Consider the following 16,293-nt stretch of genomic DNA (forward strand, 5'->3'; position numbering starts at 1 on the left):
GGCATCAATGCTGCCAGCTCAGATGACTGTGTGTCTGATAATAGAGTACCCATGTTCTGAGACTGTAGCATACCTGACACTTAGTGTTAAACTCAACCAAATTGACTCTTTATTTGATGATTCAGAAGGGAGCTCAACCTGCAGGGCTGTGGTTCTCCTTGGGCTTCCCAGCACATCAGTGTGTGAAAGTGCTGGTTGGGAGAATGGGAATGTGGGATCCGTTGCCCTTGTGTTCCTAGCCTACATCATGAACTAGTCTCCGATTACCTTGGCAAACAATTTTAAGGATAGTTTTCCTTGATATCTGTTTTTCAAATATCAGACCCTTTTTTTTTTTTTTTTTTGAGACAGGGTCTCACAAAGTTGCCAAGGCCTGTCTCAAACTTGTGATCTTCTTGCCTGAGCCTTCCAAGTAGCTGGGATTACAGGCGTGCACCACCTTGCCCATATCAATTAGACCCTATTTGAAAAAAAAAAAAAAAACAGCAAACTAGTGTGACATGAACAGGTCAGGGAGCTGGATGGATGATGGGTTAGAAATGTGTGAGGTAAGCTTCTCCATTTATGAGGCTCACTAGACCCTGGTTTCTTTGCATCCCTCCCCCCATGGCCTGATAAGAATAAAAATAGCCTATATGATGGCACTAGTAGGGATCAGGTTTCAGGGGCTTTTGGTCCTTTTTCTTCTGAGCAGAAGCTGATCCCTGAGGGTGGGGCGGGGCCTCTGGGATATAGTATTGCACAGTGAATTAATTCCTCCAGAGTGTTCAGCACCTCCTTCTCTGAAACAGGATCTTGGACTGCAGGCAATAAAAGGACCAGGGTAGTCTGCTTTAGGTGTGGACAGAAAATGGGCAATCGAGGGCTGCGTGCCACTGTGTGAACTGCTCCCAGAGCTAGGCAGCAGGCGTGTTTTCATCTGAGAGCTGGCTGTGGGCAAGGCTGCCTTCCTGACGTGACATCCCCCTGTGCTTGTTCTAAAACTGCCCTTCCCCCATAGCTGTAGCACAACATGGACAGTTCAAGTCTTTAAAAAGTTGGGGGAAGGGGCTGGGTGCCATGGCACACACCTGTAATCCCAGCTGCTCATGAGGGCTGAGGCAGGAAAATCACAAGTTTGAGACCCGCCTCAGCAACTTGGTGGAACTCTGTCTTAAAATAAAAATGTAAGAAGCTTGGAAATGTAGCTGAGTGGTGGAACACTTGCCTAGCATGCATGAGGCCCTGGGTTCAATCCCCAGCACCGCAAAAATAAATAAGTAAAGAATTGGGGGGTACTCTGAAGCTCTGTGGGTTCAGAAGTGCCTTCTGTATTATCAGACTAGATTCTGATTACCAGCAAGTTCTGGAAGGTTTTCCCCATTCTTTGAGAAGGATGAGCCAAGTGTACGATGACTGTAGTTCCTTTCTCAACCTACAACACTCCATTCCCTAATCACATGCGATGACAAGCGTTTGCTGTCATTTGGAAGAAATGTTGCATTTTAGGGATAAGGATTGTGGATCTGGGTAGATATTTTAAGATATACAGAACATTCAATTTTATAAACATGTCTTAAGCAGCTGCACCAGGTCAAACTTTGAGGACCAGAACAAGCTCTGGGCTTCAAAGAATCCAGTCTAGTGTACTAGACAGACAAGTATATAATTAACTCTAATAATAAAGACCAAATGTTCTAAGCAGTTTTATTATTGTATAAAGCTCAAACAGTTCAGAAGGGTGTCAAGTGAAAACAAAAGTTCCAATCCACCATGAGCTTCTATTCCTGGACCCCAGAGGGGACCACAGCAATGTTGCTTTTGTAGCCTTTCTGCAGTGGGCTCTACTGGAAGTTGTTCTTTTTTTCTGTACTGGATGTAGAATCCTGTACCTGGATTTGCCCCCTTGGGGGGCTCATTGGGCTTTCCACAGGCAGCATCTTGTGTCTGCTAGGTGCTCCCCTGTACCCTTGAGCTATATACCCAGCCCTTTTTATTTTTAAATTTTGAGACAGGGTCTCACTAAGTTGCTTAGGGCCTTATTGAGGTGCTGAGGCTAGCTTTGAACTTGCGATCCTACTTCAGCCTCCTGAGCCACTGAGACTAGAGGTGTGTGCCACCACACTTGGCTTAGAAGTATTCTAATAGAAGGGTGAACCAAGTGCCTTGAGAACCATGGAAGATGGGATGAGTGATCATTTCGATTGGGAAAAGATTTCACAGGTGATAGGCCATCAAAACTGGCCCAGGAAGGAGAGAAAGGCACAGGGCACATGAGCAAAAGAACTGAGATACACAAATTCAGGAAGTTCAGAAAGCAGGGATAGTCCTGTATCAGGTGGCTGGCACTTGGTGGGGTGGGGGATACAGTGTGGGGAGGGTTTAGGGGTGGAGATTAGGCTGAAGAGGTTGAATGGGGTCATCTTTGGAAGGTCTTATTTAATATTATGCTAAAGAATTAGAAGTATGTCCTGGAGGCACTGGGGATCCACTGAAAGCTGTTCCAGGGAGAAACTGGGTATAGTGGTACATGCCTGTAATCACAGTGACTTCAGAGGCAAGGCAGGAGGATTGCAAGTTCAAAGCCAGCCTCAGCAACTTAGAGACCCTCTCTCAAAAAAATTTTTTTAACGTAAAAGGGCTTGCAATGTAACTCATTGGTAAAGCAGCCCTGGTTTTAGTCCCAGTAATCGGGAGAAAAAAAGGAAGGAAGCTAGGAAGCTATTCAGGGAGTGAAGGGTCAAGATTTTTTTTAATATTAAATTGCATTTTAAAAAAATTTTTCCATATCTTTATTTTATTTTTATGTGGTGCTGAGGATCAAACCCAGTGCTTCATGCATGCTAGGCGAGTGCTCTACCTCTGAGCCACAACCCCAGCCCCAAGATTTTTTTTTAAAGAAAAAAGCTAATTGTAACAAGAGGATCCAGTGAGGGTGGGAAGGGTACAGAAGAATGACTCTTGGCAAAGCGAAACCGATTAGGGGCTGTGCAGTATATCCCAGGCCAGAGGTGGCAAATGCTGGAGCTGGGACAGTGGACTGGCTAGGAGGGAAAGCCAGGTAAACTGGGACCACAACATGAGGATGTAGTGTTTCTGTCTGGTTTGGTCAGCGTAAGCATTTGGCCTGTGACTAGCCTCTTCGCACCCCTCCCAGCTGTCCCCAGGCTGCAGCCCAGTCGGGTGTGCTCAGCAAAGGCAGACTGGCTGTAATGTGAGCCCCAGGCCTGCAGAAACAACGATGGTGCTGCCTGCCGCTGGAGAAAAAACTTGTCTAATGCATTCCAGAGCCAAAGAGAAATGCCTTTTGGATTACCCGCAGTTTAGGCCTTTCTCCACGGCTCCCCATGTGCTAGGGAAGATCTTGGAGAACAAGAAGGCAGAGGAAGCAGGAGTGAGAACAGGAAAGGGAAACCAGCCAAGGTCGGCAGGGGTAGGGGGCCAGGGAAGGAGTGGTCCCAGCACATGGTATACCCCAGGTCACAGGGCCACAGGTCACAGGAGTGCAAGCTAAGCCCTGGGGAAGCCTGCTGAGGTTTCAGCTCTCCAAGGCCCATGTCCCTCCTGCTCCCTCTTTTTGGAAGAGCTCAGTCATTGGGGAAGTGTTCAGATGAAAGCTGGGCCAGGCAGTGTTGGGGACAAGAGAAAATATTTGTCTCAGCCTCACCCAAAGAGCCCCTGGTTTAGTGGGAAGTAGCCAGACTGACAGACTTGGGAGAATGAGGAGCTAGGTTTGCCCCCTCAGGGGCTCATTGGGCTTCCCACAGGCAGCATCTCGTGTCTGCTAGGTGCTCCCCTGCACCCTGAGCCTCCTTCTCTGACTCCTGTCCTTGCCTTTTTAGGCCCTGCAACTGGTTCCTCTTTACGGATGTCCTGAAGCGGCTGAAGCTCTCTTCTAGAATCTTTCAGGCCCGGTTCCCGCACTTTGAAATCACCACCCTGCCCAAGGCCGAGTTCTACCGGCAGGTGGCCTCGAGTCAGCTGCTTACCCCTGAGGAGAGGCCTGGTGGCTTGGACGACAGATCTCCCCCAGGCTCCTCTGAGACTGTGGAGCTAGTGCCCTATGAGCCCGAGCTGCTTCGGCTCCTAGGGTCTGAGGTGGAATTCCAGTCTTGGAACAGTTGACGGGGAAAACAGCCCCTCCCTGTTCTTTCTCCTTCAAGTTCACCCTTCCCTCACCTCCCATTTCTTCCCCCCACCGAGCACCAGACTGCAGAATGAGGCAATAATACGGACCAACAAGAAGCCGCCTTATCAATGCCAGCATTAGTGACTGGATTTTTTTGTTTTTTGGTTACATTAGTTCTCATCTCCCTGTCATCGTCATTGTTGTTGTGGTTGGTGATGGGGGTGGAAAGTTGAACTCCACGTCTGAAGATGGGAGGTCCCTGGGGGTGGTGGGAAGTGGTGCCAGGGTGCCTTGGACTGGCCTCCTTGTGCATGACCAAGACCAAATGTGGGCCTGGATGGCTGCGGCCTGTCCAAAGGAGAAATCAGAAAAGCCCAAATCTGAGCACCCCCTCCGTCCCCCTGTGTTCTTCTGTCTTCCATAGTATTTATTTTATTAGTATTTAATTTGTATTGTTTCATTGGTTTCTGATAAGTCTGTATCACTGTGACGATTTGAGACAACTTGTTGTATTGAGGGACTTTCTTTACCTCCTTTCTCTTTCTTTATCTCCTTTCTCTTTCTTTATCTCCTTTCTCTTTCTTTCTTGATAAGCTTTGGGGCTGCTCCCTCCCTCTAAGAGTGATTCCCAGGTTGCTTTTCCCCACTGGGGAGGGGGCCGGGTTGGGAGACATCAACTTGTGATTAAGGAAGCTGGCTGCTGCTGGCCCAGAGCTGGGGGGCTGGGGGTAAATCCCGAGGCTTTGGTGCTCCCCATCCCCCTGCCAGTTTTTCTCCTCCCATCTTGAGATTCCTGTTTACTGGGGAGAGAATTGTAGGGTGAGGGGTTCATTTCAATTACTCTAATAAAGGGGAGTTAAGGGGTCTGAGGGGTGAGGGTACCCTCCTCCCGCTTTCTTCACAGCTTCCCTCAAGAGTGCACAATATGGGTTTGTTCTTGCATCTTTCCCCCTGTACCCCCACCTACACCATCCCATCCTGGCCTCCCCCTCTCAAGATACTGAGCCTCTCATCTCCCAGCCCTCACCCCCTACCTCTACCCCTTCCCAGACTTGCAGCATCTCTTTCTGCTCCCTCCTCTGCCATTCTCCTTTGGATTTTGTAGAGGGCTGTGGGACTGACTGCCAGATGTGAAATCAGGCATCAGCTGCTCCCTAGGCAAGGGCAGGAGACCAATCTCCAGCCCAGACTCCACTCCCATTTGGAGTCCTGGGCTGCACATGTGGCCCCACCAGGCCTCCTGTCTGGCCTCGGGCCCCTGGGCCTCCAGTACTGGATCTGTTCAGGGAGAAAGAGGGAAGAGTTTGGGTTGCTTCCCTGTCCCCGCCCCCTCTGTGGTGTTGTCTTTCCCACTCTTGTTCTTATTTTTCTACCAATTGCTATTTTTCCGAACAATCCTTGTAGAGAGTATGTACCATCCAAAGGCAGAAGGGCCTTGCTATGGCTGGCTCTGGTTGGAGATGGTACAGTTTTATTGTACAGGTGCTAAACAACAACAACAAAAGAAGAAAATAGAAAAAAAAAAGAAAAAAAAGAAAAAGAAAAAAAAAAGCCAGTTTGAGGATGGGACAATCTGTTCTCTGGAGGCTCCTGACCCATTCGGGAGCATTGGTGGTTATTTTCTTTGTATTGTTTGTTCTTTGTTCCTGGGGGAATTTCTGGGCCCCCTTTCTGTAGGACTGCTCCCCAGCCCCACCACCCTGCCCAGTTGGTTTTGAACAGTTGTTCTCCCTTTTTAAAAAACAAAAACAAACAAAAAAACCACAAAAATATATATATATATAAATATATATATATATATATATATATATATATATATATATATATATATAAAGTTGAGGGGTTTTGGATTTTAATTTTTGTTTGTTGGGATTCATGGTATTGTGTGATTTATTTTGTTTTATGTTTGCCTTTACTTTTTTGCATTTGGGTGTGTATTCTGGCTGCTCTTTATGTTTCATTTTAAACAAAACTGGCTATGGAGTCAAAAACACTTGCATACTGAAAAATCTGTGTCAGGGCCTCTGTCTCCTTTCTCTCTTTACTCTTCTTCCCTTTGAGGCTTTTCAGGGGTTAAGATGGGCATCTAGATTCAGTAAATGGGGAAATCCTGGATCCTCTTTATTGTGGTCCCCCGTGGTGCAGAGGGTGAAGGCAACATGCACTGGCTCATGAACATTTGGGTCACTGGGTCGTGATCTGAAAAGAAAAGGCAGGAGCAAGTCCCAGGGGCTGGGCTGGGGGGAAAACAGAATATCTGGCTTACCTTGCGTTGGTCTGGGAGGCTGTGCCTGAGCATTGTGTTTGCTACGGGAGTATCAGGACGGAGGGGAAGAGCCATCTTTTTAGTAGTGGTGGGGAATGATCCTCCCTATAAAAAGTCACCTGCCTGCTGACTCTCCTTCCAGCTCTGGACCACCCACCTGGCTGCACATCTGATCACACTGCCCTGGCCCTTTGGTCAGTGTCTCCCCTGCACCCTGCAGTGTTGGCCTTCTACAGTTCTGGTTTCTAGCTACCCAGCTACTCTGAAGGCATGGTTGATTTTACAATTTCTCCTCCCACTTTTTTTTTTGAGTGTGTGTGTTGGGGGATGTACTGGAAATTGAACCCATGGGGCTCTACCACTGAGCTACATCATAGATTTTACTTTGAGACACGGTCTTGCTAAGTTGCCTAGGCTGGCCTCAAACTTGAAAGCTTCCCAAGTTGCTGGGATTGCAGGTGTGCACCACCACACCCAACTCTCCTTGTTTCTGAAAAATGGGTAAAAAATATGATTTGTTCACTGCAGGCTTTAGAATATGTGGTTACAGTTTGAGGGGGATGTTGGAGAGGCCTGAGCTGAGCCTTTTAAGCTACATTTCTACTTTATTCAAGTATCCTGTAGGCATCACCTCTCCCATGAAATCTTTCCCAGCCACTCTCATCCCCTTTTAAGCTCTTGCTGTGGCTCCAGTAGGCTGTGGCTGCAGTGAACAGGTAAGGAGATCTGTGTGTCTGGTCTGGTTCAGCCATCACCAGGAGTGAACTGTGAGCTGCTCTCCTTGCTCAAACCTCAGAAGCTTTCTTTGACGGGGTCATTCTGTTCAGATAGAGGGGCATCATCCTTTTTGAGCCACAGCATTAATCTTCCTCATAGACCTTCCCTACCCGCTTTCTGATCCCATGATCTTCCCAAACAACCCCATAGTGATTCTGATTTCAGGTCCATCCTCTGGAACTTGTGGCTAAGCAGTGAGACATGTCAGTAGATCATAGAAGCCATGGTGCTAAGTGTAAAGATTCAATTAGGCCCAGAATGCTATGGGAGCTCAAAGGGATGGGCTAAGGGGATGGGGGTGGCTGGGAAAGACTTTCTGGGAGAGGTGATGCCTAATGGACACTTGAATATTCAAGTAGAAAAGTAGGCATTAGAGGTGGCAGGGGAGAATGTTTGAACTGAGGACAATCTGAACAAAGACTTGGAGACAAAGGAAGGAAGTTAAAGTGGAACTAAACAGTTTTGTTTTCATACTTTACCTTCCACCTAGAGTTCTACTGCCCTTCTCTGCCAGGTTGTAATGATCAAGGCAGGAGGTATACACATCTCCATAGGCGACTTCTTATTAAATGGTCTCCTAATCCTTCCACTGTGGTGTGGGAAAGAGTACCACTACTTACTACTAAGGCCCACTGTGACTGAGGACCTAATCTTCCCAGCCCTTCATTTCTCCATCTGTCAAATGGTACTCTCCCGACTTCCAGACCAATGAGAATCATACTGAGGACAAAACAGGACTGTTTAGCTGAAGTTAGTTCCTCCTCAGAGTCAAGGTCGCAAGCCTACAGTTTAATGATGATCTTACCAGAATGTTCCTCTTTAGGGTTGAGAGGCCCTGAAGTCTGTATTCCTAGAGGACAATATTCAGATCACTATATGATGTCGGGTAGTGGAGGGGTGAATTGGCAGTACATCCCTGCCTCTTCCATACTCTAATAACCCGGAAATCTATTAGGTATTAAGTGTCCAGTCTTGACATGTTTTAGGAAGGGTGGGATCTGCCCAAGGGCATCCTGCATCGCTGCCAGTGGGGCAAGCAAGATGCATGGGCCTAAGGGACCCAGCAATGGGGTCGCCGGGGGCTCCATGTATTCCCCTAGAGGTGGGGTTGCCACCGCAGAGGGGGCTGATCACCCCAGCGTCGGGACTCTGGGTGCGGACTCCTCATTTTGGCGCCGGCCCTTCCGGGCCGCAGGCGGTCAGGGCCCTCCGCGGGCAAATGGATGTCATGGGCGCCTCGATCTCTCTGATTTCAAGGTAGAAAGCGGTGATGCGTGAAAAGTGTAGTTCAAAGCAGTCTGGGGCAGGGAGTGGTACAGACGCGGGGCCCTGAAGAGGGGACGGTGGAGATGGCCGAGGGATCGCTCCAGTGGTCCCAGAGCCCGCGGCGGGCAGCGCGGGAGGCCAGGCTCGCCGCGTGCTCACCTGCTGGTCCGCAAGTCCGGGGGAGGGAGGGCTCGGGGGCGGGACCAGAGCACGACTGGCCAATTGGGGGAAGGCAGTCAATGGCCTGCTAAATTCCCCTCGGAAAGTGGAGGGGGCAGAGGCGGAAGGGAAAGTTCGAAGCTCCGGAGCAATGGAGTCCTCGGCTGGAATTGCCTAGGGATAGTTGGGGGCGCGGGGGCACAGACGAGCTACGGGAAGGCGCGGGCCACGGCCGCCTCCTCGAAGAGCGGTAGGCCCCGCCCTGACCGCCCCTCCTTCCTGAGCGCCGCTGGGCAGCCAGCCCGCCGTTACCAGCTCGACAGCGCCACCTGCTGGACATCGGCCCCATGTCCGGGCGCCAGGGCCTAGGCTCTCGGAGACTGGGACCCCTGGACGCAAAAGTTGGCTCACCATAGGCCTGGGCAGGGGGAGCTTTGGTGCCAGAGGCAACTGCCTCTTTCAGACTACTTGATGGGGTCAGGAGGCTTGTGGCCGTCAGAATAAGTGTCCCGTCTTGTCCACCGGGGCCCTGCATTTCCACCACTCAGTCCCACCCAGGCATGAGGAAATAATAGTGAGTTGGTCCCTGGAAAGAGACAGTGGTAAAGGGCAGTTCAAGAGCCTATGGCACTGGGTGATAGGCAGCGAGGCATAGCTGAGAACAGCTCTGAACTACTGTGGACCTTGTTGTGCATGGGATAGCTACAGATGTTGACAAATGAAATAGATGCCTGCAGTGTTATATGATGGGTCAACATGCTGCCATATCTCCTGAGTATGGGTTATCCTTCTGTCTCCTCTTGCTTGCCATAGTATAGGGCAGGAAGTCACCATAATTGGAATCAGGACTCATCCATCCTTTCAATAAACATTTATTGAGCACCTACTGTGTGCCAGGCACTGTGCTAGGCGCTGGGGGATACATCAGTGACTAACACACAGTCCCTGTCCTTGAGGAGCTCACAGTCTATTGGAGGGGAAACATACATAATAAACACATAATTAAAGAACTACATTGTGCTATGTGCTACAATAAGAGGTATATACAAAGTGCTGTGGGAGCGAGGACTAAGTGGTGACACATCAGCTGCTAGGAGGTGAGGATCATTGCTTGACTCCTGACTCCCTTAAACCATTGCAAAGTCAGGGATGTTGTTGTCCCATGACTGGTTAAGTGTCATTTGACTGTTTAAAAAGAACCTCTCTCCTGAGGTTCTCCTCTAGCCCTTTCCCATAACTATACCAGCACAGATTAGTTTATCAGATTAGCTGTTTTAACACTTTAAGTAGGAAAGAAACTGGACAGGGAAGTTTCTTTAGGGGAAAAGGACTTTCAAAGTAGTAACAAGTCTTGGGTGTTTAGATGGGGGTGTGGTGGGGGTACCATGAGGGCACTGAGCCAGGGAGGGCAGGCCCTGGGCAGTGGAGCACCTGGGGTGAGTGCCTGTGCAGTGGGAAGGTCAGAGGTAACCTACCTCAAAACTTTGGTCCCCATCTCCCACCAGCTCTATCAGTAACCATTTGTTGATGCTTATCTGCTTTGTAGTGTGCCCTATTCTATGTGTGCTACAGTTCCCCTTGCCTATCAGGGAATACACTGAATGGGGAGACTAAATAGAATCAGGTCATTGAAGCTTTAAGTAACAGTTTCTGATTGTAATAGAGGAGCCGTCACAGGCTGTTCATGTTCAGTTGCCTAAAGAGTGGCAAATGCAATGAGTTTTTTAAAAAAAAGAACTCAATGATAGGCTGGTCTGGGGAGGCGGCTTCCATGAAATTGAGTCTTGAAGACAGACATGTTGGTACTAGGGGATAGGAAGAGCATTTGGATTAAGCAGAACCCAGTAAAGGAAAAGCATGGAGTTGGGAAATTTTGAATGGAGGGATGTTCAAAGACCAACAGATCAATCCACTGGGGCAGAGGAAGGAGCAGTGTCAGTGGACTGGGAAAGTTCGATAGGACCAGATGGTGAAGGGCCAAGGACTTGGGCTTTGCCCGAAGGTGGGGCTGACACCAGACTTAAAATCCCTCTGGAGTTCCTTCTCTGAGCTCTCCAAGTACTCCCACTTTCTTCCCACAGGACCTCTGGACTGCCTCATGAATTAGCAACTAGAGGTTTAATGCTGGGCATCTAGAAAGGATTGGGGGCATATTTTAAGTATCACCACTACCTGTGAACCAGGAGGAGTCACTGAAGGTTTTTTAGTGGGGAAAGGATAGGATTGGTGTCCTGATAGATGGCAGGTGGTTAGGCAGGTCACACTGAGCAGGGTGTTGATGTTTAGAGTAGGGGGAACTATGGGTAGTATGAGCCAGACTGGAGGCTCTGGGAATGTGAAAGGAAGGCAGGCGAGATTTGAGAGGCATTGCAAACCTTCCGGACTTCAGGAGCCGGGATGGGGACAGGGTCAAGTGAAGACAGCCATCAGATAGCTCTGAAATTTGAAGCTTAGAAAGTCATGACACTGGCAAGTCATGATGGCCTTTTGCTTGATTTTGTGTGTGGAAAGAATTTAAAAGTTCCACATTCGATAGAGGAGTTGACAGATATTTGGGGAGAAACATTCAGCATATCCCTAGACATGTGAGCCAGGGTCTCAGGAGAAAAAGCAGGCACTGGAGTTCTAGATTTAATTCTCACCCGGAAGAGCCAGGCCGTGAGAATGACAAGACCCTTGGGGAACACCCACATTTGAAGTGTCAGATAAGGAGCCAGCACAGGCATGGAGAAAGGATGTTGGGGGAAGGAGAGCCCAGCTACTGTGACGAGAACTGTGAAGATATTTGATTTCACTATAGGGTACTGAAGACCTTCAGATGACATGTTTCTATGGAGTAGAGCAGGAGTGGGCAGATAGAAGCCACATTTCAGTCAGGGGCAGAATCACCCCTAATCCATGCTATGCCTTTGTGCAATTTTTTCTTAAACAATAACCCTTTCTTAAAATGCTTACTATCAACCATCAGGAAATTGTCTGTAATAAGCTGATTTTATTAGAAAAAGGCACTTCAATGCCAACTGCTAGAAACATAGTAAATGCACTTGCATGGCCACCTCCCTGGGGAAGAAGCGAGTGGGAAAGAATAAGGACGGGAAAGAGAGAAAAGAGCAGCCAGGGGAGGTAGTTAGATCAAGTGGGTGATTTTGTGCCGAGGACAGAGCAAAAGTCCTGAGGCACTGATTCACATTAACCAAATTCACCAGAGTTGCTTCCAGGCATTTCTTAGTTTTGCCCCCAAACTTGGCAGGAGTGGTGAGTGGATTCAAAGAAGAAAGAAGGGAAGGGCACCCAAGCCTCAGAAAGAGAAAGGGAGCCATGTGGAGATAACTCATGCCTGCTGGCTCCTGTCTTCTCGGTGAAGAAGGAATCAGCATTAGGTGCAAAAAGTTGGAAATGAAGAGCAGTAGCTCACCGGAGAAGGTTTGTGGTAGGCATTGTGGGAGTGGACTGGCACACCTCTGAGGTGAGAGGGCAGGATGGGCAGCAGAGACTGCAGAGCAGGCACTACACAGCACACGCCCACAGGCAGGAATGGAGGCAGGCCCAGGCTGGGCTGTCTACTGACTAGCCCCAGAAATGCCTGACAGCTAGAAAAATCTCAGGGTCAAAAGTAATATAGAAGGAACCAAGGATGGGGCACCTAGGGCAGTGTGCCAGAGGAGGCTGTTGTCTGGTGGAAAGATGGTATTACACCAACAGCTCAAGTCCTGGGCACAAACATTCAACCAACCCAGTCCTGACCGGGGACCCTGTAGCTGGGTCTGACTCTAGAGGTGTGCTTTTCCCTGACTAATCCTTCAGCAAAGCACTTTGAGGTGGCAAGTTTGCGACCTGCCAGAATCGATGACTTTGGCAGGCAATGTGGCAAACTCTAGGAAAAGAGTCTTGGTCTAGCCTGTGGGGGTCACATCCAGTGCTGAGTTCTCTTCTCTTTCTTCATTTGTTGTCCAATCCCACTCAGCCTTCTTGTCCCCTAGGCATGTGTCTTCTGCAACACACAAACCCACTGAAGCTCTCCTACCTGGTCCCATCCCAGCTCTGTGACATCTCTCCAGGTTTGGGGGACCCAACCAGTACCCTATGGTCTCAGAGCAACCAAATCTTGGCTTGAACAGGTAATTACAGAATGCTTTTCCTTTAAAAAAAAATCCCCATCTCTGTGGTTGACCCATGGAGGAACACACCACCCCTTGAAGACCTCACAGCTACACCCCCATCTTCCCCCCAAAACGGAAGATACAGAACCCCAAGTACACACAAATACATACAGAGATATTCACATACGGGATAGTAAATTCCCTGCATAGGGAATGTAGACAGTGAGATGCAGTCAGGCCAGACTCTTCTCACAAACCCCCTATGCCCTGGCCCCAAATTTCTCCCTGGCTCAGGGGTTTTCCCTCTATCACCAAGTCAGCCCAATATTCTGCCAAGAGCATATCCCCTAGTGCTCCTGAAGGCCATGGTCTGCTGCCAGGGATGCTCAAAGTGAGCATAGCTTGGCCAGGGTGATGCCAGGCAGGGCGGGGGGGACTCGGGATCAGGTGTAATGAATCCCACTGATATGTAAGGGCAAGTACACTACTTAAGTCAGTCTGTGTGAAAATGCTGCTGAGCTTCACCTGATGGGTCACACTGGTGATGCCTTCCTTTACATGTCATGGGGCTCCATCTTAATGAGGGAGGTGGGGTTGAATGGGGAGAAGGAGGCTGGGGTTGGGGATCTAGTCAGCAGGTTCCCAGATGTGGTCACACTAGGCTCAGCCATAAACAGGGACCCTGAGCCTGAGGAGAGCTCAAGTTCAGCCACAGGGGTCAGCCCAACAGTGGGGCGGCTGGGGGAAGAGAAAGTCTGGTTTCCCATAAGGCTCGAATTGTGGGAACCCCTTGAAACCACCTGGGTTGGAAGTGGCTGAAGATGAGCCTGATCTCTCAGAAGCTCCCTCAGGGTCTCTTCAGGAACCAGCAGCCCCTCCATGGGAGCCCCAGTCACCATGCCCTGCACATATGAGGAGGACCTCAGTGGCCCCTCCTTGACCCCAGGGGCTGCTGTGGTGCTAGAAGTCCTGATGAAGGCAGCAATGACAGTCCCAGGGGGCTGAGAGCTGGGCCCTGCTGGTCCAGCACCTGTGGCCGAGGGTGGTGCTGGGTTGGTTGAACGATTGGCCCCAGCCAGCAGTTGGGGGAGGCTACTAAGAATCAGGGGGGTCCCTGGTGCTGCCACCTGGTTCTCTTGGAAACTGGTGTTCAGGGGGAAGGAGGCCTGCAAAGTGAAGGTGTCTTTGAACGTTGACACAGGAGGAACACTCTGGAGAACGAGCTGAGTGGAAGCAGTAGTACTGGCAGGAGACCCATTGGTCAGCACTGTGGTCAACGGGATGGTCTGCAGGGTCACGGCTGAGCCTGACCCCACAGGGGCCACTCCTAGGTGGATGTTGCTGGGCACTGAAGAAGTACTGAGAAGAGACAGAAAATAAAGTTTGTTAAAGCAGGAGGTACCCTGCCACCAGCTACGAAGGAGGGCACAAGAGGGACAGAGTGGCAGGCATTTTGCACATGTGTTGTTGCTCCAGCTAACATTTATTGAGTACTTAGTTCAGGTCAGAGGTCATTCTAAATGATTGGCATGTGGCATTTTTCTCAAGCCTCAAAACAGCCCATGAACTAAGAGGAATCTGATTTTACAGCTTGAGGAAACTGAGACCCAGACAGGTCATGCAACTTGCCCCAATACCACATAGCTGGGATTTGCATCTAGAAGTTGTAGCCCCATAGACCATTCTACTGCCCCTCCCCGTGCCTTTTTTTTTTTTTTTTTTTTTGCAGTTCTGGGGATTGAACCCAGGGGTGCTCTACCACTGAGCTACATACCCAGCCCCCTTTTTAAAAATTTGAGACAGGGTCCCACTAAGTTGCCCAGGCTGGCCTTGAATTTGCATCATCCTTTCTCAGCCTCTTGAGTCACTGGGATTACAGGCATGCACCACGGTGCCTGGCCTGCCTCCCTTATTTGAAAGAGCATCCCAGGGACCCAAACCAAAGTAGCAAGAGGTGCAGACATAACTCAAAGTCCAGCCTTTTCAGGGAAGACATGGAGAAGAAGTAGTGAGAGCTTTCTAGGGAGGCTTGGAAGGCAGAGCAGGTCTATCTGTAATGTTTTCTTACATATGAGTAGAGGCTTGGCAGGATTGGCCCAGGTGTGGAAACCCCTGATGGATTTTTTGGGTGCACTCTGGTATAACAGGAACAGTCCCCACTGGCAGAAGCCCCCCAGGTCAAGTGTTGCTTTGGGGTTTTTGTGGTGCGTGACCTTGGGCAAGTCACCTTTCCTTTTGACATGCTCCACTGGTTTCCCAGGGGTTCTATGAGAATCCCACAAGACTACAGACAGCGCAGAGCTTTGCAAGAATTTGAAAACTGACCCCCAACAAAAGGGACTATTTAAAGACTCATAATTACTTTGGCACCCTCACCTCACAGCTTTGGTGATCTTGGTCTGGCTCTCTGGTGAGGAGACAAGCATGGTGGAGGTAGTGGGGATCTCCTCATCTAGAGACAGTCCCAATTCCAGACTCGCAGATGGCTGCAGACCTACATGCTGAACCTTTGGCTTCTCCCAAGAAGGGCTGCCCTTGCTGTGGGTGGCAGCTCTGGATGAGACCCTGGAGCTGGCCCTCCGGGTGGTGTTGGTGGAGGAAGTAGAGGAAGTGGAGGCCTGTGGCGGTGCTGCTGGAGCTTCACTTTTCTCATCCTCATCTTCAATCACCACCAGATCCTTGGGCATCTCCTTAAACTGATATACCAGCCTCTGCCCTTCCACTTTAGCCAGGATGCCTCTTTGGTAGTAATATCTGGGGGACAATGGGCAGGGAGTGGGGAGTTAGGCAGGGACTGAGTGGGGAGAACTTCGCTCTCCATGTTACCAACACACCACCCTCCAGGACAGGGCAGACATGAGGCTGAGGTTGGTCAGGGAGCCAGGTGGGGACTCAGGGGCCAGGAAGGGATACACAGAAGGTTTTTATGACATTTCTGAGGTTTCCCTCTGTGGACTCAAAGGTTGTACTAAAAGGATGTTTCAGTGTCAACCCCAGCCTGTTTCATGGCTGACAACATGCAGTGAATGAAGAATAGCAATATGAATGAGGAGATAGAGGGCAGGGGACTCAGCAGTCCCCTAGCCTGAGAGATTAACTCTGGGGCAACTCAAGGCCATCTCTCTGGGCCTCTGGCTTACAGAATGTGAAGAAATCCCTTCTTGGAATTGGTGGCAGGGGCGGGGGCACTATTCTTCCAGGACAGAGATGCAACAAGGTGATTTTTCCTCCCAGAGGGGGCATGGGGCAAGCAAATGGGAGATTTATGAAACCTGTTTCCTTAAAGGATTGATCAGGCCTCCATTCAAGTGGGAGAGATGCCTTGGGAAGAGCTTGGTGTCTCCCCTAGGGCAGGGAGTCTGTGTCCCAGCAGCTTTTACCTTAGGGCCCGCCCCATTGTCTCATAGTTCATATCAGGCTTGTTTTTCTGCTTTCCCCACAGCTTGGACACAGCTTTGGAGTCCACCAACTTGAAGATGCCTTTCTCTCGCTGGGTCCACTTGATGTACTTGGGACAGGTGTTTCGGTCTTGTAGAAGCGCCAAGAGAAACTCCCATAGATATATGGTGCTGCCTGCAGAGGGGTAGGTGGTGAGGGGCGGCTTAGGCTCCCTGGCA

General features: G+C 49.7%; 2 protein-coding genes across 2 annotated transcripts in view; one reads left to right on the forward strand and one right to left on the reverse strand.

The window, feature by feature from the left end:
* Bcorl1 (BCL6 corepressor like 1) overlaps positions 1–5,882 on the forward strand; it is a 45,804-nt gene extending 39,922 nt beyond the window's left edge. The window contains exon 13 of the mRNA XM_077107252.1: positions 3,822–5,882. Within this exon, the coding sequence (XP_076963367.1) occupies positions 3,822–4,104 (283 nt within the window). The 3' untranslated portion in view covers positions 4,105–5,882. The remainder of the gene's footprint in view (positions 1–3,821) is intronic.
* A 3,595-nt stretch (positions 5,883–9,477) lies between these two features.
* The window catches only part of Elf4 (E74 like ETS transcription factor 4), a 41,560-nt gene continuing 34,744 nt past the window's right edge, over positions 9,478–16,293 (reverse strand). Inside the window, exons 7-9 of the mRNA XM_077106669.1 lie at positions 16,057–16,249; positions 15,053–15,430; positions 9,478–14,035 (exon numbers count right to left, since the gene is read on the reverse strand). Of these exons, the coding sequence (XP_076962784.1) occupies positions 13,231–14,035; positions 15,053–15,430; positions 16,057–16,249 (1,376 nt within the window). The 3' untranslated portion in view covers positions 9,478–13,230. The remainder of the gene's footprint in view (positions 14,036–15,052; positions 15,431–16,056; positions 16,250–16,293) is intronic.

Source organism: Callospermophilus lateralis, chromosome X (genome assembly GCF_048772815.1).
Source record: "Callospermophilus lateralis isolate mCalLat2 chromosome X, mCalLat2.hap1, whole genome shotgun sequence".
Lineage (NCBI taxonomy): Eukaryota > Metazoa > Chordata > Mammalia > Rodentia > Sciuridae > Callospermophilus > Callospermophilus lateralis.